The sequence below is a fragment of the Sturnus vulgaris genome, chromosome 20 (assembly GCF_052056855.1).
Source record: "Sturnus vulgaris isolate bStuVul1 chromosome 20, bStuVul1.hap1, whole genome shotgun sequence".
NCBI lineage: Eukaryota > Metazoa > Chordata > Aves > Passeriformes > Sturnidae > Sturnus > Sturnus vulgaris.
In genome coordinates, this window is record NC_142262.1 from 2,429,909 (window position 1) to 2,452,654 (window position 22,746).

General features: G+C 44.1%; 1 protein-coding gene across 2 annotated transcripts; it reads right to left on the reverse strand.

Annotated features, from left to right (window-relative positions):
• Positions 1 to 1,978: 1,978 nt before the first annotated feature.
• Positions 1,979 to 18,659, reverse strand: PRKAR1A (protein kinase cAMP-dependent type I regulatory subunit alpha). Of its 2 annotated transcripts, XM_014882743.2 has the most exons (12): positions 18,552 to 18,655; positions 17,512 to 17,575; positions 15,274 to 15,452; positions 9,996 to 10,169; positions 9,302 to 9,393; positions 9,057 to 9,118; positions 8,515 to 8,561; positions 7,820 to 7,978; positions 7,338 to 7,398; positions 6,952 to 7,073; positions 6,276 to 6,357; positions 1,979 to 4,539 (listed from the first exon to the last, which is right to left on the reverse strand). In XM_014882743.2, the coding sequence occupies exons 3-12, from the start codon at positions 15,448 to 15,450 to the stop codon at positions 4,367 to 4,369; spliced, it is 1,149 nt and encodes a 382-aa protein (XP_014738229.1). In that variant the 5' UTR covers positions 15,451 to 15,452; positions 17,512 to 17,575; positions 18,552 to 18,655; the 3' UTR covers positions 1,979 to 4,366. The 2 variants fall into 2 exon arrangements, with proteins under 2 accessions (XP_014738229.1, XP_088032760.1); XM_088176634.1 differs by lacking the exon at positions 17,512 to 17,575 and having other exon boundaries at positions 18,552 to 18,659.
• Positions 18,660 to 22,746: the final 4,087 nt, after the last annotated feature.

Consider the following 22,746-nt stretch of genomic DNA (forward strand, 5'->3'; position numbering starts at 1 on the left):
GGAATTTATCTCGGGTCATCTCCTCATATCTCTTAAAATAATTTTCTCCTCATATATTTTAAAATTATTTAGGTTGTCATAATCAGCTGGAAAATAGAAAAGGTATCCCAGTCTCTGCCCCCTCTCTGTGTCTCTACATTTTGAGCAGATGCAACAGAAACTGGGGACCCAAAAAGCTTGGGGAGTTATTGGGGGTGTTTCAGTTCCCAGTTCACCTTTACCTCCCAACAGCAAGGTTTAAGAATAACTGGATTAGTGAAGCTTTTCCTTTAACTATTAGGAATTATTACACTGAGCCTTTTGGCAGCCTGGGGAAAGCAGTTAAGAACTCTGTTGATAATTTATCATCCTTAGGAGGGGGAAAAGAGCCAACAAAAAAAATCTCACACCACAACCAATCTACCAGAAACTCGTTCTAAACTAACCTTTAAATTAAACAAAACTCACCTACAGCACTGCAGACCTTCCTGAGGATCCTAAATCCCCGTACTAAAACTGCCAGGCAGCATTTTAACAGGATCCCAGGCAGGCTGCTGCACCACCAGCAGCTCATTTTCCCATTTTGGGAAATTTGTCTGACCTAAAGGAGCTCAGTGACACCAAGTGTCTGGATAATGCAAAGAAGGAACCAAGCTCATTTGGCCACAGCTGTTTTTCACAGGGGATTGTGCTGCTGCTTTATTTAACTCCACAATAATGTGACAATGCACCTGGCTCCAAACTGCAAAGCCACAGGGGAGGTGCAGTTCTAATCTGTGTCCTATAGGTGCCCATTTGTGTGTTTGAGGAGGCCTGGGGTGTTTCTCAGTGAAGAAATTGCTCCAGTATTCTGAGGTCACAAAGGTGAGCAAAAACCCCACACAAACACCCCACCAAAAACCCCACAAAAACTTCACCACAAACCCCACCAAAAACCTCACTCCAGGCTCCTTTAATCTCTCCCAAATCGTGGTTCAGACAAGTCCTTGCATTTCCAACTTTTCAACAGTCTCAAGCAGATTCTTGACCTTTCTACTCTTGGGACTTACAGACTTTTTTAATCTTGTGGACAGAGAACAGATGAAAATAAGAGGATATGACTCTCCAGCATGTTTGCTCTGTTAGTTATTTCTGTCCAGGACAATGAACTCCCGAAGTTTTATCTCCCTCTACCGGTGACTTTTTGTGCTCTCCCCACACAGGACAAACCCAGAATTAATTCCATCGTTTGTCAGGGGATGGTGACTGCTGCTTCAACAGGAAGCACATGGCAACAGAAGATAAGCTGAAATTAAAGTTGTAGTTATAATGTATTTCTAGTTATAAGGCTGGAAGTGGAGGGTTTAAAGTTTCACTTTAGGTAATAAAAGTTCTGGTTTCAGCCTGGTTTTTTTTTCAATGGAGGGGATTGGGAAAGGGAGGGCAGGGTGAAGGAAACTAATCCACGGATATTTAAATGGCTGGGACACTAAGAGGGTTCTTTTTACATTTATTCTTCTTTACATGATAGATACATTTTTACTGGACCTTCAAAGCTGGGTGGATCAGCTTTCTTGGAGCTGGGTGTAAAACACACTCAAGTCTGAGCTGCTTCAGGTCACTCTTCCATTTTTTTCCCTACTTCTGAAAATGCCCCTTTTCCATTTCCCACCACAACTTACTCACGATTATCCATCACATGCTCATTAAGGGGCTGCAGAAATGGGAGCAGCCAACTTAGAAAAACTCCTGAGCTCCAAAAATCATGGCTGGGCTGGGAATTAACACCCTGGGAGAGATCAGAGCAGCACAAGTTGCCAGGAGCCAAACAGGACCCAGGCACAAATGCAGAGGAATTCCCAGGCTGGCACGTGGAGACCAAGCTCTGCCCAGGACCTGAACTCACCCCTCTGGAGTTTCCACCAAGCTAATCCATTAAGCTGCTTATTTTCTGCTGCCTCATTCATAATACATCCTCTAAAGCCAAAGGAAAACACAAGGTAAAAATAAAAGAGGCTGATTGCATTTAAGAATTTAAATCATTTTATTGCTTTACCTGCCATTAGGACAATCTATAACAAAAGGAATATAATATAATATATTAGCACATACAGTAAATCAGACTTATAGAGTCAGGTAACAATACAAAAATGGTCCTCTGGTTGACTATAGCTTCCTAGGGCAATAGACTTCATCAATTTGCTGAAGATAGACTAGCAAAAAATTACTTCTAAAGCCCTGAATGTTAGCTAAGGCAAAACTATGCCAATTGTGGTTTCAAACATATTGAAATTGCACACAAAGGTAAAGCTATAACTGTGTTTAATATTTAACTCAGACTTAGCTGATTTATCTTAAAATCTTGTAGGTAAAACTACAAAAGGGAGTAAACAGCAAGCTAAAAAGATGCAGTAGTGAAACTTGATTAGAAAGCCTTATATAAAAAAAATGTGCATTTTTTTGTGGATCTCTAACTGGTTTACACAGTTTTTGGTGCTTTAATATAACACAAAGAACACATATGAAGAAAAAAACTGCAGAGTAAAAACTTAAGAAAAAAGTTTTACCCCAAAAAAAAAGAAAAGGAAGAAACAAAAAAGAACCAAAAAAAGGTAGCATTTGCTTATTCCTTAAGGACTCTGGGAGAAATCCTCTATTCAACATCTCTTGAATAGAGAACTCAAACCACAAGCATTTCAATCCCCTTCCTGGGATTTCAGTTTCAGAAATACCCTGAAACCTTTTGTAAAGGCTTGATACCTTCAGTATTATTCTGCATGAATTAGCAGATTCTTCCTGATTCTCTCCATACCTGGGAAAACGTTGGATTTGCATCCACTCCATCTCAGAAAGGAAATAAAACGAGGGCTCCATCCTTAAAGTAGTTGCACAACAAATGCCAAACTGCTTGCTGTCACTCCCAAATACAAACCTATGCTACTTGATATAAATTACAGTTTAAAGGAAACCTTAAAAATTGCCTACAATTATTGAACCGTGGAATTCAGTAAAAACTTTTGGGAAGTCTTGGTGAGCACAGAGTAATGGAACACAAAGCTGGGAAATACTGAAATACATTTAAGACTCCGCAACAGATTGAACTTGGGAAAAAAAAAAAAAGAAAAAAAAGGATGAAATAAGTGTGGTGGAAATTCCATAAGCAAGAAAAGAGAATGCACCTTTTGGCTTTGAACTAGATTTATAGTGAACCATTTTTCAAATGATGAACTGACAGCTCTAAATACTTAAAACAACTGAGTGTTGCAGCAAAGTTCAAACATTCAGTTTTTCTGCCTCACATTCTCTACCAAGAATAATGGAGCTTTACAGACCAGCAATCTTGTCACCTGCAACTCATACTGGCCAAAACACTCAGCATTTCTTTTCCCTGGTAACAAAGGGTCACTGGAACTGATGGTGATTTCTTAAAAGTCAACTGAGGATTAACAAAACAATTCACAGAGAAAAAAATCAAATGTTTGCTTTCAACTTCTACACCAATCTAAGCACTCAAACAGTACTAACAGCTGGACAGCTGCACCATTCTTACACCAATCTATGTACTAGAGACCAAAGTCAGGCATTTCATGTAGCATTTGGTTCTTGCCACTTGGAACAGGAAGAGTTTGAAATGGCAAATCTATGGCTGGAGAAAGAACAAGTGAAAAAGATCAGTTGCGGCAAGTCAGCAAATGGATCAACAACTGCAGTAGTTCACCAGAACTATTAACCTGGAAAGCTTTTGATTTACACTTGACAAGAACAGAACTATGCAATCTTAAACCAGCAGACACAGGAACAATTATACTGGTAAATTCCAACTGTGGCTTTCTTAGCAGCTGATGCCTCACGATTGAACCCAGGATTACAGTACCCAGAAAATGGAAACGAAACCCAGAAAACCCCAAGCCCCAAGAAGCTCAATTACAAGGGTAGCTCTCATGTGAAAAGAAATACAGCAGGTGATGACCACAGCCTTAAAATCTGCCCAATAATTTGAGAAACACCTTTAAATGAATTTTTCCCCCCTTTACTGTCACCTCCTCACTCTATGGCAATGGCATGGTGCCAGGAGGTCTCTCCCTCGCTGAAGCAAGGCTGCACTGGCCTGAGTTGGACACTGGTGCACAGAGAGAAGCAAACGTCTCCATTGAACTTTTTCTATTAATTTAATGGGACAGAGAGCACAGAAATAATATGCTCTAACTTAATGACAGTGCCATGATAAGCAGTTTATTTTTTTTTCCTTTTTTTCCTTTTTTTTTTTTTTCTTTTTTTTTTTTTTTTTTTTTTTTTTCTGTTTTAACCGGACAGGAAGCTGCAAAACGCCAAGTGGCGATGTGGCTGTGCACAAGGGAAAGAAAGCAGTCTGCATTCGTGAAGCATGGCTTGGACAGGGAGGAAGGTTTCAGACAGACAGTGATACAAAACTGTTGTACTGCTGGATGTTCCTCTTGAGGATATCAGAGCAGGGACCCAGCACACGCTCGAACCGGGGCCGGTCCAGCTTCACACATTTCAAGGGGCCACGAGCCACGACGGTGGCAGCACGAGGACGGTTCATCAGCAGAGCAATCTCACCTGGGACAGCACAAACAGCACACACAGTTACCAATCAAGGGGAAAAAGAGGCAAAGAAACGACCCTTCTCCACTTCAAATTGCAGGGAAAATAATTCAGGATTCAGCACTGCTCAGAGCAAGTACTTACATTAAAAGTAATTACATTAAAAGCAACGTGAAGGCAGTTTTTTAAAAAGCCCTACTTCATGATTTTGTTATTAAAAAGCCTGTCCACATTCAAGTCTCTCTGACATAAAAGCCTAAAAAATTTTCAATACTGTGTTTGAGGAAAGGTCATGTTTCAATTTACCACGTAATTTTCCTAGCCAACAAGGAGTTATTTTTCTAATAGTTCTGCTCAATTCTGGTGTTTCTAGGAAACTCAGGATAACAAGAGCATGGTTTTGAAGTAAACAAGCAGAAGACAGAAGCCTTTGACCATCAAGACTGACTTTGCCATGGGGGGCTATGGAAAAGGAGCATTTTGAAGTCCCACTGGATTCCCCATTTCTTAAGTTTTGCATAAATATACCAAAAGCTTTGTTTCAACATATTTGGAAATTAAGTTTTCAACAAGACCCTGTTATCAGCAACAGAAAACAGACCCTAAGATTCCTACAAGCAGCATGGAAGAAACCACAGCAGCAGCTCTGGGGTTTTGTTTGCTTGGTTTTGGGCTTGAGTTCTTTCCATGTTCAGGACTGAGGAAAGAACTCGGTGTTCCTTGGAGAATACTTTTGCCTGCATTATCAGAAGGGATGTCCAAAAGAAATGAGGAAAACTTTTCCTCTGTGACCAATTAAAACTCCTAAACTCAGCAACCTCCAAAAGAGAGGCTTGCTAAAGAATAAGGAGGTTCTAAGGGAGAGTTAGACCCCTGAAGGAAAGGTCTGCAGCACCTGAACATGAGAGTGGGAAACTCAAGAGAACACAGAGGGAAATATTAGAAAATATGAAACGACACAGAATGAAGTCTAGTCCTAGATCCTGAGCCAAGCAGGCCTTTGGGAGGAGCCTGGGCACTCGAGTCCATCCCAATGCAGGCCTTGCAACAGAGGATTTGCTGCTTACATCATCTACAGAGCTGAAAACCTGGACAACTAAAAGATTTTAGCAAGAGGAAAGAGAGGAACTACCTAAAAAATGAGAAAAATGTTAGGGGTTTTGAGAGGGAGAGAGCTGTATTTAACCATTAAACAGCAGGTTCTGACCAGGTTTCCTTCTGACCTGGAGAACAGAAGGCCAAAGAAGGAATTTTCTTATCCTCCTGCTGTCTTCAGCTGTGTAATGAGTGACTACAAAGACAAACCCAGGCTGCACAGGCAAAGACAGAGTGAAAGCAACAGGCTGCAGAACAGGAAATTCTTGTCAGGCATGAAGGTAAAAACCTCTCCACAACAAGGCTGGTTAGACAGAGAAAGAAACTGCCCAGAGAGGCTGTCTGATCTCCATCCCTGGAGACACAGGAAACTCAACTGGACACAGCCCTGAGGAATATGAAGTCATTTCAAATTTAGCTCTGCTCAGAGCAGGGAGGTCATGCCAAATCATCATTTACAGTAAAGTGGGGAGGAACAATCACATCCTGTGTGCACACCTGAGTGCCAAGTGACTCTGACACTCACCCGACACTGAGAGCAACCACAGGAGTCAAAACAGTAATTAAACAAATCCAGCTTATCTCTACCATTGACACAGCACAGACAAAATAGTGACAGTGGTGTCTGCAGCCACAGCTGTCACAACACAACTCACCAAAGTAATCAGAAGGTCCCAGTCTGCCCACTTCAACAAATTCCTCATTTTCTGACCGGCGCTGTAACACTGCAGCTGTGCCCTTCAATAAATGACAGCAGTCAAACAACTGGAATGTCCAGCATCACTGCAAACGCTGAATTTCACACAGAATCAGCTGCTTTGTAGAAATAACTGTCATGATGCCTCAGTTTAAAAACCACTTCACGGTCCTTGCACACTTCACCTAACTGCTGTAGAAGAGTAACTGTTCCTCTCCTCTCTAAGCATTAACATCTTGAGCATTTACATATCCACACCAGTGACTTCTTCCTGGTTTTCCTCATGACAGTAACAATATTACAGTATGACTGGCAAAAAACCCAGGAAAAACACAAACCACTAGTCAGAAAAAAAAGACAACACTAGTAAGGCATTTACCAGCTATCTAGAACAGGTCTCTAATCTCAAAAAGATAAAACTCCATTCAGTCAGAAACTTGCTATTTTTTTTTCCTGGAAGTATGATTTGTGAAAACAGCAAAACTAAATCCAAGTTACTGCATGTCCATCAAGATGATGTTTCTTTAGGGATTCTCTGGAAGTACATTCTTATGTTTTGTTCTTCTCCAAGTGCCTGCTTAGGGACACCATTAAGAAGAGTCAAGTTCTGAGCTTTTAATTTTGAGCTTGCTTACCTCCAAGATAATGAAGAACTCATCTCCTGGCTCTCCCTGGACCACAATCTTCTGGCCATCCTCAAACAGTACCGGTTCCAAGGCATCAGCCACAGTGAGACGCTCCCACTTGTCCAGAGATTCTACAGAGTGAAGAGTTCATTACTAGAGGGTCTTCCCAAGGCACAAATTAAACCTTTTGCTCTGTATTTATACAGAGGTGAGTGTATTTCTGGCTGCATTTGTGTATCAGTGATCAAGACCTGAATTGGAGTTATTTTGGATTGATGCAGAGAAGCAGTTGTGATGAATGACCACAACAGCCTGTAATCATCATAATGCTGGGTAACAGCTTCATTACAACGTGGCAATTGATTCCATTCCAGAACAAAAATCTTTTCACTTACCCAATATAGATACTTTACTAAGGAATTTCTCATACATATTTCTCTTTCTCAAAGTATTTCCCTATAAGAAAAAGGAAAGGACACAAAGTAAGTTTTCTTTCTACTCTAAATAAAACTCCAGACACAAACAAATTTAACCAGACACACAGTGTTCTGTCTCACAGACCCCAAACCCACAAGATGAAATGTTTTGAAATTGAGTTCTCTCAGTAATATTCCAGTTGAGCAACATTCCTAAAGCACTCAGCATTTACTGCAGCCTTATTACACTCTCAGCTCAGTTTAATAGTGGCATTGTTTTGCTCACTAATGCAAGATTCCTCCTTGCCCTGTGCCTGAGAGATGCACATTGAGTAATCAGCTGATTACTGAACAGAGAGCAGGATTTGGAATAAATAACTCCAACAAAGTACAGGCAGAAGGACAGATACCCAGCATACATAACCCCCAAAGCACACAGCCAGGTTTTGAGGGGTACTTGCCATCAGGATCCTTCTGTAGCTGTCCCTGTCAATGCCCCACAACTTGACGTTGGTCTTGGCTTTGACGGTGGCAGCTCGGGGGGTGCCGTAGATGAGGGCGAGCTCTCCAAAGCTGCCCCCCTCACCCACACTGGTGGCCCACTCACTGTTCACGTAAACCTGGAAGGCAGAGCATGCTCAGACACACCTCAGCTCCCTGCTGCCCTCTATTCCCTCGGGAGTACAAGGAAATTCTCACATCTCTACTAAGGTTGATCATTTCAGGGTTTTAACAACGCTCCCAACCCCAGCACAATTTGTATTTTCATTGACAAAGGGATTCTCTTCTACATCTCGTGCACAGACTCTACACACACAGACTCCTGAGAAATAACATCTCAACAAGGTCTGTGTCATAGACAGCTATAAATGAGCTAGGCTGGAAAATAAAAAACCTGGTTGTACTTAAAGCCTGCCCCACACCTCAACTCCACCCTGCATGCCTAAAACATCTGTATTGTGTCCAAATCATTTGTTTTGAAACTCAATCTGTAAAGCCAGACTGAGCTGTTAAAGAGCAAAACAAACTTCTATATGTAAGAACTTAAAATGAGAAAAGCTACTAAAGGCAGGGTCTGTAGAAGAGGCCTACAAATATCAGAGTATTCTTCTGCTAGGAATGAACATATCATTAATAAACTACCAGGAATGCTTACATCCATTTCTCCTTGATCAACAACATAGAAGTTATCACCTTCATCACCTAAAGAAGAAGAAAAAACATTGAATATACACTAAACTGAATATACTAAGAAAGAACTGGCATCTCTGCCAAATTTCATGTTTATACTCCAACAAGGTTGACAAATTTTTGCACAGTTTGCAGGGTGAAACATCACATTTTGCTGATTTCACACTCCCCTCAGCCCCATGAAAGGGGACATCTACTGGTACCCAGGAGAGCAGCAGCAATTCCAGGATTACTGGAAAGGCAAACCTGATCCATGAATTGACATAACATTTCTACAGAGTCAAAGGACAATATTCCCAACAGACAATCTATTCAAGGAAGCCACATCCTCCTCCAGTGGCTCTGACTGCCCACTTCATACTGAAGTGCTTCAGGGAACACAACAAGGAGTTGTGTGGCTGCAGTGACCCTGCTTTTATACTAAAAAATAAACACAAACTGAGAGCACTTGAGCAGAGCCAGCTCCTCATCCCCAAAGGAGTCCCCAGAGCAAACAGTGGCACTTGCCTTGCTGGATGACAGTCTCTCCTGCGATGTAAGTGACGGGGAACATCGCATCGAAGATGTCACTGAAGGAGGGGACACCAAAATCAGACAAAATCCTGCACAACCCCACACATCTGTACCCCCAACCCAGCAATGCTGCTCCTGGAGCTCTGTGCTTCCACTGACCACTGCAGATTTGTGACACATTTAGTTCTTCTGAACTCTGCCCTTCCACAAACCTTAACCCCACAAGGATTTCCTCTTACCTCCTCTCATTATCATCAAGATGGGTAAACAGCACATTCTTCTCAATTGCTTTTGCCAAAGCAGCCATGGTTTTATAATCTTTTGGAATAACCTAGGAGAGAATCACAGAAAGCAAATGGTTAATTTTTCTCACGAAAAATATCTGCATTTCCCATGGTAAATAAATAACTTAAATTGCTACAAAACACTGGCTGAGTTTTTCCATTTTCTTTCAAGCACTATAAATACAACCCCAAATATAGTCAATGTTTACAGACAGTTTGAACACAAGGAAAATATAATCTTGTATTATTTTATACAACTGAGAAGCATAAATCTATGCTCAGTTTTTAAGTTTTTTTGCAAGAGGACAAATATCTGTTCAATATCTGTGTTTTCCTGGGAACAGCAGCAGGCCTGCTCTGCCATTAGGCCAAATGTTCTTGCAGCTTCCAAATAACTGGAAGCACATTATATATATCTAAATATATGCACATTTAAATATACATGACTTCAAAGGGAACAGGTCTAAGTAATGCATGAATGGTTTAATTGCATGATAGGTTATTCTGTCCTCAGTGAAACAGCCACACACACAGGTCTGCTTTTTACAGCAATTATGACATAACAGACTCCAGGTTATTTAATACCCTGGATAGAAGGTAAACTGTTGGATTATGGAATAGTTTTGAGCAAGTTGAAGAGTCACAGCACCTTTCTAACATAAGAGGCAGCATCCTCTTCTGTGTAGACTTCTGCACTGATGGCCCCACGTCGTGATCGATATTTTACCACAGGGTTGAGGGGAGGAGGAGGGGAGATCTCATCCTCCCGGGAGTCAGAGCGAGAACCAGACTTCAGCTGATTCAACAACTGCTTTGTTTCCTCCTGAACAGGAAGAAGACATGTTTGTGTCACATAATCCAAAAGAAAAAAAAAAAAAAAAAAGAAAAGAAAAAGCAGTCATGTATCATGTTCCAGCCCAGCCTGCCAACACCAGGGAGCTTCCTGTGTACCATTATTCCCACATTAAGGCAAACAGGAGACTGCAGCATCTGAGATCAAAGGCCTTTCAAAGCACGTGGTAGATGTGCCTTTCATTCCTACCAGTCACATCACAATGGTGTTTATTTACTGAGTTATTCTTCATTTATTAAACCATTGGTGTGAATGAGTTGATTCTGGTTTCTGCCAGCGTATTGAACAGGTGATGAGGACATTCCTCAAATGCTGAAGGCACTTCCTCAGCTGCAAGGAGGGAGTTCCTGCCCTCAGCTGCGAGGTGTTAAAGCCTTTTTGGAGTTGAAAGACACAGGAGCAATTCCTCAGAAATCCGTGTTACATGAGAAGCTTTTGAAAGAGGTTGAGTCATGGCCCAACTTGATACTCGTTAACCAACATTTATTTTAGGAGAAAGAAACATGAACGCTGCTTTTAAGAGAGCAGGAGGAAGGATGCTGGAGGCCAAAGTGGGATTTTTTTAATGCAACCTTTGCACAAGGTTACACGTTTTCCTTATTTCCTTCGGTATCTTATTGTGTTGCAGTGATACTGTAGAAGACCAGGGTACTTACAATAACACAAATTCTAATTAACTTGACACACAGAAATTTGATTCTTCAAAAGATTCACCTCAATCAACTAAAATCAGATTAAAAACAAAACAGCCAACCCTGGAGTCAGAACATTGACATCACAACAGCTCAAATGACTTTCCCAGTGTTAGGAAACAGAGGTTTGGGACATTCTGTAAAAGAACAAGGAGTCATCTGTTCTCCCAGAGCTCCAGCTCCAGTAAAAGCTGGGTTTGTCCCAGTGTCCTTGATCCCAGCTGGGCACTGAGGCTCTGGATAACAACACCAGCCTGAGGGAAGGGCCATGGGAAAAAACCATTCCTGGGAGTTTCCATTCCCCTTCTCTCAGAGCCAAGGAGCTCCACTGCCTCACATTTCACTTCCTGCTCTCTACCCATTGATAAAATGGTGCCACATTTCCCAGCCATGGGAGCAAAATGTATTTAAAACTCGTTTCTGTCCTCTGATTTTAGAGGAACAAGTCTCAACAGAGATGAAATTAAAAATAGCCTGAGCAGTAATAAGTGTTTGGTGTAAACTGCCTCACCATCAACCACAGAACATGTTTGTTCACGTACAAAATACTAAACCCATTAAAAAAAGACACTTTTTAAATAAGTGAACACCAGCTGCTGGGGTTTTTCCAGTATCACATAAAATATTAAATATTGTGATCAGAGATGGAAGCACTTCAGCAGCATTTAGTGAGGGAGTTGTTATCAAAACACTCTTCAAGAGACTCCTGAGGGCAATGCCCCACTCAGGGAGATGGAAGGTGCACTAACACAAGAAAATGTAACTGGTAACTTCTGTCTGACTCAAAATTTAATATTAACTTTTTTTTTTTTATAGTAAATTAAGGAAGGTGATGGACACAGAAACAAGTTACAAGAGGGTAAAATAATGCAATCATTTAAAATACACCAGTTATTCTAAATAATCCATATACACACTTAACAAGAAGATTCTCCCTGAGATAAATCATAAAATAGAACCACAGAATGAGGTAAAATAAGACCTCCAAGATCATCAACTCCAAACATCACTATGTCAACTAAACCATAAATCTCCAGATATTCATATTACACACTGCCAGACAAGCCTGTGCCATGACATCCTATAATCTCGATTTTCATCTTTTTAATAGACACCTTTTACGATTTCTGACACTAAACCCCGTTTATTAGATCAGAGAAAAATTACAGTAGGACCTAAAGAAAGAGTGGCAGTTGCTATTCACAGATAAACTCTGGCTAAACCCAAAGGTATGAGGAAAACGTGTTTGTTCGAGAAGCTCCTCACATTAAACATATAATAAATAAAGACACTCAGTTTGCTCTCATCAGTATAAACATTCCCAGGATTTGAGACAGATTTAGGAATAATCTATTTATTATATCCAAGTGTTGATCCTGGTCTTTCAGCTGATGAGGCAGTTCACAGTGCTCATTGTCAGTCATGAACTGCAAGTCTTATTTTTCCTGACAAATAACAAATGTTTATTAAGTCCATTTCAATTATAACAAGTAATACTGAAGTGATGACACTTCACATACTCAGATTTAAGTCTATCAGCTACTGAAGAAGACTTTTACAATTTCAGAATTGTGGTGTACACTGTAAAACTTGCTAATTGTCATTGCACCAGACACAGTCGCAACCTCCTCTGGTTAATTAGTGTTTAATTTATACCATATTTTAAAAACCCCAAACATTCAGAAGCTATAAAAGCATTTTTTAAAAAGCTCTGCCACAAATTCAGAATTGCACAGTATATCCTCCCAAACTAGCTTGTTTTGCAAAAGAAACACTTAAAGGAAAGGGGGAAATATTCAGATATTCAGATATCTGAGCAGGGCAGGTGGTGGGGAGCAGGGACAGTGACTACACGTCCATCACATTTCCTAATTCCAGCTTTCTCTGAAGTAACTGCATCACACACAATATTTCAAGCATGCACTTATTCCACAGGACAGTCATGTCCAACAGCCAGGATTCATGTGGCAGGCTGCAATAATGATCTCTACATTAAATCTCCACAGCTCAGGCTGCATTACACAGCCCAGCCCAGCACTGGAGAGCTATTACAGCTTTTAGCAGGTATTGGTATGACCAGACATGTTTGCACAGCAAAGAGAACAGAGGCCTTAGCACACCACAAACAGATAAAATAAAACCATTTATACAATCAATGAGTAGTAATTAGATTCATCTAACAGCTTTCATAACCCAGAGGAGGATATTTAAATTCCTATAGCAGCTGTAACATCTCGGAGGCAGCAATTTTAATGTTTCTGAACAGAAATTCTAAAGCATGTTTAAATTTCTTCAACATATTTTAATAACATGCCAGTGAATCAGCTCTGTTTGTGTGCAGTGGAAGACATGACTTGTCAAGAGAATGAGAGAGAAAATAGCAACCTCACTTCAGTTTTCAATGTTGTTCCTTCAAAAATCCATCTTATGAAAAAACCTGAGGTTGAGATACAGTCACAGAGAGGAAAATTTGGAAAGCACATTGAAAAGTTGCTCTGCTTTATTACAGATGTAAAAGACAGGATTTGGGGAGGTGAAGCAGAGTGAGTTTTGTTTGGGTTTTTTTTTTTCTGTAGCAGAGCTGAGGGCTGGGCTGGAGCTGGTTAATAACATTACTGAGCATTTGTGCTCTCCAGAGAAGGATGTCAGGAGTTTCCTGGCCAGCACAGGATGTTCACTGCTCTGTTACCTGAGAGCTGTGACGGTACCACATCATCACCAGGGTAAACTCAGCCCAGCCCGAGTGGGGACACCACCCAGAGGAAACTGCAGCAAGTTTTAAATACTAGGAGGCAAGAAAAAAATGCTCCAGTTTCACTTGTAGCTACAGCTGCACTAGAGGGCACTTGGAACCCATGAGAAAAGACCCTGACCAAAATTGTGAGAGTAATTTAAGGGGAAAAAACATTACCTAACCAGTTTTATTTTCAGCTTCAGTGTAGGCTGACCGAGTACACAGAGAGCCAGTGTGCACCAGAATAAAATCATCAACTTACTCAATTCCAGCATTCATGTCATTAAATTCAGAGCTGGACTTGTTATCTTGCTGAAAAACAAATTAAGTTCCCAAATACTGCATGTTGACCATAAATCCACTGCACAAAAGCACCCAAATAATCCCATTTTACATGTCCACATATGGATTGGTTTAGGATTTATTCTAAGTACAGTAATGCAGTTTACCTGGTAAAATTTTGTCTATGGATACCTGTGGCGATGTTTTAGAATTCCCAACCTAGCAGTACTTCAAAACTCCAGAATCCACAGAGGGGAAGGAGTCATTGTAACAGGCAAGGACAAGGGATTTTTAAGAACCTCATTATTAATTGGTTTGTTGCTGATACACACACCAAAAAAAAAGTCAGAGCTCTTCATTTAATAAGCAAAATGTTCCCCAAAAAAATTATGAGTTATAGCAGGTAGTCTGCACCCCTTGGTCATTTTCTAGTATTTATCCTGAACACTTCCATTAAAACACAATTTCCACCAGGCATATTTATGATGTCCAGTGTTAATTTCGTTCTTCTTTATATCAGCAATTAGTAACTCACTAGAACAAAAAAATAGGATAAATATCTAACTGCCCTATGCAAGTACTGAGAGCAGCACCTGCAAACAACTGCTGCACAAGGTCACAGAAGCATTATTTACTAATTCCATGTTCTGAGTACAGTTGCATCCAACCTTTCCTTTGCACAAGCCTTTAACCTTCCCATTTCCACTGCAGCTGCTTTTCCTACCTGCTTAGACATCAATATACAAAATTAACAGGTCATAAGAGTGTGAAATCACTGTTTCAACTCAATGCTTTCCATTCCCAAGATCTCAGAATGCTGCCAACAACAAAAACACCAAAGAGACCTCAGGACAAACACAAGAGGGACACCACCACTGAATTCCCAAGAGAAGGCAGAAACAGGCTCGCCCTTCCAGAGATCTGGAATGCAAATACTTCCATTTGTCTTCAGCTAGGCCTGGATCATACCACTGACACCACTTCTGTGCTCTACCCACATTACTGAAAATCAATATAAGAATCCAAATGCCCTCACCAGCATCCAGCAAGGTCAAACCCCTGAGTTCTCCAGCTGTAGACACACCCAGGTACACTGTGTATCAGCTTCCATGAGTAAGCACTGGGCTGGGATCACCTGTATCCCAGCTGGGTAAGTCTCCTCATCACCTTATGCTCTGTCCTACAGGCTTTGGTATGACAGAGGTGCACAAACTACTGGAAAATTGGATATGTTTTCCAAAAGCACCACTTCCAATTTCAAGCAGTCAACACAACTGGTCAAATCTGCAGCTCAGCCCCTAAATGCCCAAGATACATTTAAATATAAGTTGTTCCACCTTCCTTCCCTCCCAATCTGTATTTTTACCTTCTCCAATCTCTCAAAGTACTCTCTGATGAATCCCATGGGTCTTTCAGGTCTCACTGTGCATAACTGTACAATGCAATCCTTCAGCAGCTGCTGGATGTTGTGTTTTTGGATGTAAAGTTCACATTCTCGGAGGCTCCGCTCCTCCTCGCTGCTGCTGCTGCTGGAAGCTGCCATTGCTGAAGAGAAGAGAAGGAGAAGGTTAAATAATAAAGAACTACTGGAATCAAACATGCTGCTGCCTAAAATAAAGTTATGCTGCATTATCTTACTGACACCGCAGTAAAAAAAACCCTTTACCTACCAGAGCAGTAACTAAGCTAAAGAAAATGCTGTGAACTTATTTAGCACCTGGAAAGAAACCAGAAATCAAAACTCTGGGGGCTCTACAGCCACAGGCAGAAAAGGAAAAGCATTTGGTTGAACTGAAAAAGCTTCAACAACTCTGAGTGCTCCAAGTCAGGGAAGATTCCACCTGAACTTCCTGCTGCTTAAACTGAAGGTTTTGTAGGACTGGAGGCTCCCTTCAGGAGCTGCGTGGTCTGTGTGGGGTCATGGGCATGGATGACGGCCAGGAGAGAGGTGGGTGGGGGCTGGAAATGTGAGAGGCCAAGCATGACCAGCATTCGGAAGTGAAACATGTTCAGGTTGAAGCCAAAGCCAAAATGTCAAGGCAGCTTCTGCTAACGGAAGTTATGGATTACAGGCCTTGCTCCTAAAAAGCTCCTGTGTAATTTAAACCTGTTCATACCTCATCAGCTATTTCATGGATACACTGCAATCCCAAAAATACCTCACCAACTGTAAATAACAAAGAGCACAACTTTAAGCATCTGTTATGATGCCAGGCTTGCAAAATACTTCAGCTATGACACTTTGAAAAATGTTCTTAAGCAGATTTTCCCCCCCTTTCAAGTTTGTACTGGGTTTCCACTTCCAGATTTTGGTAGCAGGGGGAACAGGGGCGTTCTGTGAGAAGCTGCTGGCTGCTTCCTCCATGTCCACCAGAGCCAATGGCAGCCAGTTCCAACATGAAACGGCCACTGGCCAAGGCTGGGCTCATCAGTAACAGTGGCAAAGCCTTTGGGGCAATGTATTTAAGGAGGGAGGAGAAATGGCTACTTCAGACAGATGTGGGAACAAATGGGAAAAACAGCCCTGCAGCCCCCAGGGTCAGTGCAGGAGGTGCCCCAGGCCCTGCAGCATGGATTCCCTGGCAGCCTGGGACACAGCCCATGTGAGGCAGCTGTGCCCTGCAGCCCAGGGAGCTCCATGGGGGAGCAGAGATCCACCCACAGCCCCTGGGGATCCATGGGGAGCAGAGATCCATCCACAGCCCCTGGAGATCCATGGGGAGCAGAGATCCATCCACAGCCCCTGGGGATCCATGGGGAGCAGAGATCCATCCACAGCCCCTGGGGATCCATGGGGAGCAGAGATCCATCCACAGCCCCTGGGGATCCATGGGGAGCAGAGATCCATCCACAGTCCCTGGGGATCCATGGGGAGCAGAGATCCACCTACACCCTTGGAAGACCCCACATTGGAGCAGCAGAATGCACGGTGTGACCTCATGGGAATCCCACGCTGCAGTGGGTTTTATGGCAGGAGTTGTGGCCATGGAAGGGAAACCAGGCTGGAGAGCAGCCTGCAGGAAGGATTATATTGGAGAAGCCCATGGAGGGGTTTCCCATAGGGAAGGTGTGAAGAGTCTTCCACTGAGCAGGATGGAGCAGCAGAGACAAAGTGTAACAAACTGACTGCAACCCCTATCCTCTGTGGTGAAGGGAGGAAAATCAGGAGTAAAGTTAAGGCTGGAAAGAAGGGAGAGGGCCAGGAAGATGCTTATAAGATTTGGCTTTATTTCTCATTATCCTACCCAAATTTAATTAGTTTAATTTATTACCAATTTCCCCGAGTGGAGTCTGTTTTGCCCATGATGGCAAGTGGTGAGTGATCTCTCCCTTATCTCAGTACAGGAGCCTTTCCTTTTATTTTCCTTCTGTTGTTGAGTTGAGGAGGGCAGTGATGGAGCAGTTTTGGTGGGTGCTTAGCATCTAGCCTGGCTGAGCCCACCACAAGGTTATAAAACCATTTTAAAATACATTTTTTACGCACACATGTATATAGACACACATTTCATGTCATTTTTTTCATAAGAAAATTAACACTGTGAGAGTTAAAGAAACAGGAAAGAATTTCTCAGGGCATTTTTGGATGAAATATAAAGGAAGTTACCTGGTACAGGGAGTGTGGCAACAGCTTATTAATATGCAGTTAGATATGTTGATCCCAGGATCAGCTTTTGAAAGGGAAAAAACGGATTCAGTCAAAATAATTTTGAGAAATGACAAGTCACTGAAGTCACATCATGGGTTTTATCCTGCTGAAGCAGCAGCAGGAAGACCCAGGGCACAGAGGCAACATAACAACGTGCCCCTCCGAATTCTGCTGCTGGAGATTACAGAAGGCTCCGAGTTAATATGGAATTACCAACACTTCAACCAGGTGTCGTTCTCGTCACACCTAATCCCTGCTCAAGGACACACACACAAACACACGTGTATTGTGCGTTGCATAAACACAAAGCGTGGCCTTCCCACGGGCTGAGAAAGCGCCGAGAAGTTCTCCAGTTACTCCTTTTGTTTTGCCAGCCCGCACGGTGAAGGTCAGCACTAATTAAACAGCCCCGGAGAACCCCGGCGGCTCCGTGACCGCCCGCAAATTACCGTGAGCAGACACGGGCACGGGCCACGCGAGAAGGGCAAGAGCGGTGCAGGAAATGCGGTATCACGGGCAAAATGAAAACTCCGGTATTTCTACAAGCCATTTTTTTCTGCACGTTCCCAAAGCTTTCCCGAGCTCCCCAAGGCGTGGCTGCCCCGCCCAGCCGAGCCCAGCCCGTCCCTCACGCACCGCGGACCTGCGGTCGCTTCAAAGCCGGGGCCACCGGGGAGGCACCGAGCCGGCACCGCCGGGCCGGGGGACACGGAGCCACGGGGGCACAACCGGCCCAAAGGCCCGAAAGCGCCGCCGGGCACGGCCCCACAGCCCGCGGGGCCCCCTAGGACACTTGCCCGAGAAAGCGCCCCTGCCCCCGCAACAGCCCCGGAGCCGCGGCCCCGGCTCCGCTCCCTCAACCGGGCCGGGCCGTGCCGTGCCGGCCCCGCCCCAAGGCCGCAGCCTCCCGCTCCAAGCCCGTCCCGCCCGGCTCTCGTCGCTCCCCCGGCCCCGCCGCTACTCCGGGGCCACCCAACCGCTGCCCCCGCCCCGCTCACCTGCAGCGGCTCCGCCGGGACCCCCCGCCCGTCCCGGCCCGGCCGCGGCCTCGCTGCAGCGGCGGCACCGGAAACCGACCGGCCGGACGGGCCCCGCCCGCCGTGACGTCAATGCGCCTCGCTCTCGCCCGGGCCCGTCGCCGCGGTAACCTTAAAGGGGCAACGGTGGGCGCAGCGCGGGCACGGGCGGGGGAGCAGCGCGGGAGGAGCCTGCGGCTTTAAGGCGCGCGGGGCTGGCGGGAACGGGGCGTGGGGGGCTCCGCTGAGGGGCGCGGGATCGGCGAGAGGAGTGGGGAATGCTGAGGGGAGAGGGAATGGCGAGAGGAGTGGGGAATGCTGAGGGGAGAGGGAATGGCGAGAGGAGTGGGGAATCCTGAGGGGAGAGGGATGCCCTGAGGAGAGCGGGACCCCTGGAGCATCAATTCCATCCCGACACGGCCGCGGGTGCTGGCAATCCCCGGCCTGGAAGGAGCCCGGTTAAAAGATCAGAGATTGTTATAAGTGAAGGAAAATAAACGATATTCAAGTTTGGCAAAGATTTCACTACAATCAGTGTAAATCCGCGTGGGGGATTATTTCATGTGTCTTTATAGCTGAGATGAGCCTTTGAGTCCCTTCACTTTGTCTACTCCAAGCTGTAAGAAATCATTTAAAGTTTGAAGTCACTCAATATCCGGGCTGTGCTGGCACGAGCAGAGCCCATCTCTGGGCTTGGGAAGGAGAAATGATCCCTAAAAATGAACCCTGAATTGTGCATTTGCTTATCATGCAACACAGAGCATAACTCGGATTTTTACTCTAATGTTACATCATTTCAGCCAGCAGTCACTCGTGCTGAACCCGTATGGGAGAATCACGTAATGTACAGTGAAAATTACTCTCAACAGCAAGTTTAATGTATATTTTGATATAAGAAGATAATGGTGTTTGTGCATTGACACATAAGCCATCAGGAACTACCTGCTGTGGCGTTTCTTGTTTATTAGCTCTTATATTAAATAAATAAAGAGTAATAACTTGGGTGTAGATCTTGGACCTGCAATTCTGACAGAGCCAGTCCAGCCCCTGAGCTCACATTCCCCAAAGCTTTGATAACTTCTGTCTAATCCGGGTTAATTAGAAGCCAGAGTCCAGGATTTTCCGACATTAAACTCAAAGCTGGTACTTTTATGAAGAATATAAATAAGAGTAATTAATATTTGTGAAACTCTGTCAGAGTACAGCATCAAGCATTGTTCACCTGGTTATAGAACAGTTCCTTCTGTAACTCAAAACCACTGGAAGTTTCCAAACACCACAAAAAGTCATCTGCATTCCCACCTACACATTTCTTTTTGGGCTTTCTACCTCCCCTCTTTTCTTTACAAGCTGTCTGCTAGTGTCACATCTCACTCTTCCTTGTTTGGACAAGTCTGGGTGCTGTTTTGGGATAGATCCCATCTGGAACAAAGCTCAGTCCCTTGTGTAAAACCTGTTCTGCAACGTCCTCTTTCTTAGGGAAACAAGTATTCTGTTGTACTTAGTGCATTCCCTGCTGGAGTCCTGGAGCCAGGAGAGCAAGGAGGACAGAACCAGCTTTCAGGAGGAGTCTTGTGGAGCCAGCCCAGGTTTACTGGACACAGCTTTCCCCAGTGAGTCAGCACTGGTTGATCTCTCATGTTAAATCACACCTCCATAAGCTGATGCTCCTACATCCCCACGTGTTAATTCTCACACCGCCAAAGACGTAAGGGAAATTAAAAGCAAACAAAGCCCTGTTCCGTTTGGTCTGCTCTGAATTACAGTCACATCTTGGTCTTAACCATCTAATTAAACATTCCTGAGTAAGTAACTCGCATTACCGTCAGCGCTATTCCCACAACTTTCATTTCAAACAACTTTATGCATCAGTTTCACATGGAGCAATCTGCTGCCCAGGGCTGTGGCTGCTGGAGAGCAGAGGAGAGCTCAGGGGGAAAGCGTGTGTGAGCCAAAGTGGGAAATAAGAGCACAGACGTCACCCACCCCTGCTGTGTGCGTGGAGCAGAAGGAGCTGCTTGGCAGTGACAGCCAAATTAACAGTGCCTGTGGGGAGCTGCACAGGAGCTGGAGTGCCAGGGGCTTCTACTGAAGGTGCCACCCAACTTGGGACCATGTTCTGTGAGGTGCCACAGTCCAGGAGCAGCCTCTGGGGCTGAAGCCAAATGAATCCAATGAGTGGCAGATTGAAGCAGCCAATGGTTTTGTCACACTCACACACTTTTAGATGGTAAATCGTGCATGCCCATCACCTTGAGGTACAAATGGGGTTTCAAAGGGGCAGAGCACAACATGGAACATGCCAGTCAGAACGACTGCAACATGTGTGCTATCTTGGGGTGCAGTGAATGGGCAAAGAAGAAGTTATAGTGGTAGGGAAAGGTTTCATCTACAAACAGAAGCTGCCGTTTTCCCGAACGGCCCTGAAATCTACATCAGAAAATCAGTGGAATTAAAACCTGTGAGCTCACTGTGGACCATGAGGTGCCGGAGGTAGAGTTCACACTGTGTCCTTTGGGCATGGCTCCCTTTATTTCATTTAAGCTTTAACTAGCATTGAAAATAACCCTCTCTTACTGCTGCACACCTTGGCTCACAGCACCACACAGTGATTCATAGGAAGATCCATAGATTAGAAACCTAAACACACAAAAATATATTCTCTTTTAACAATAGATTATTTGAGGACGTCTGGGTTCCAGGTCAAACTCTGGATCCTGACAGCTTTCAATGTGACACTGAAAATATGCAGGGAAACATGTGACATGCAGGGACAGAAGGACATTTGTCCCTCAGCAAATTCAGTGTTTGCCAGGGAGTCTGAGCCTCTGGATGAGTTTTACAGAGTCAAATCTGTAATTTTGGCACATGAAAGATGATAAAGAAACAGAGCAGGAAATTGATATGATGCAAAAACAGTCTGAAAGACAGTGCTTGACCTTCCTGCTCAAACCCTACCATGACTCATGGGCTCAGAACCCCTGTGGACCCTGAGAGATGGTGTGTGAAGGCTTTGGTCTGGCTGACGTCAGCTGTGTGAAACAGTCCCCAGTGCAGAACCAGTTTGCTATGGGCACATCCCAAACCATTTCCATATGTTACTTTGAAGAAGAAAATGCCTGGTAAGACTCAAAACAGAAGAAGCAAGTGCCAAGAAAAAAAATGCCCTGAAGTGCCCAGATCTAACAGATAGACCAGTCAGGGAATCCATCTCCATCTGCCAGACGTGCCTGCTGCAGCACAGCCCTTCAGACTCCCAGCGTGGTTCCCAGCTGGAAGGCTCCCAACACCCAAGGGGCAACACTGGGAACATTTCACCTCCTGAGTCAGTGCTGACGAGCCCAGCGTGAGGGAAGCTGTGATTATGAGAGCTATGTCACACAGCTCTCCTGTGTCAGCTGAACCACAGGCTCCATGGCATTTTGAAAAAGCCAGGATACCCTGGTTGAATTCTGACATTGATAATGGTGCTCTTCCTGCCACCCAGCCGGGTTGAACTTGAATTCAGAGTTCTCTTTTCTAGCCTAGGGAGTTCTGTCCTAGATCAGTGATAAACCTCCACCTCAACAGCAGGGCAAGAAGTCTCTAAGCACCCTCCTGGGAATATTTATTGGGAATTCCTTGCTTAGGTGTCTCTGCACTTCAAGGACTCTCCTCAGCTCCATGAGGATAGGCATTAATGCAGCGGGCAACAGTTCCAGGTCAGGGTTTAGGCTGTCCCACAAGACCTGGGAGATAGAAAACAGCACCTGAAGTGGGGCAGAAAAAACCCCTGCAAGGCTCATATCCCCAGAGAGAAGGAAGGAGATGGGAGAGCAGCAGGTCTGTGCCTCCTGCAGTTTGGATGTGAACAGGCTTTGTTCTGCATCATTAACTTTATACAACCTCTGGGCAGCCCCGGCAGTTCATGAACTGCCCAAGCGTCTGCAAATGTGATTCCTGACTTTGAGATCTCTCTGACACAAACCAAATTAAAGAGCACTGAGATACTGTCCAGCTACTGCCGACTTCTTTTCCGGGAATGCCTGTGAAATACTCCCAGTGTTTCTTTTGTAACAGAATGTAAATACCCCCATTGAAAAGAATCCTCAGTTCTTGTGCTTTTAACACAGTCTGGGGAGAGCTCCCTCTCCGAGTATCATCTGGGACATAGTTCTCCTGCAAGATAAATGCACAC

Coding starts and splice junctions, on each gene's coding strand:
- PRKAR1A (XM_088176634.1), bottom strand. CDS start 15,450: ATGGCAGCTTCCAGCAGCAGCAGCAGCGAGGAGGAGCGGAGCCTCCGA. Junction 9,394..9,995: donor CTGCCTCTTATGTTAGAAAG/GTGCTGTGACTC, acceptor ATTCTCTCCTAG/GTTATTCCAAAAGATTATAA. Junction 6,358..6,951: donor AGTTCTTCATTATCTTGGAG/GTAAGCAAGCTC, acceptor CATTTATTGAAG/GGCACAGCTGCAGTGTTACA.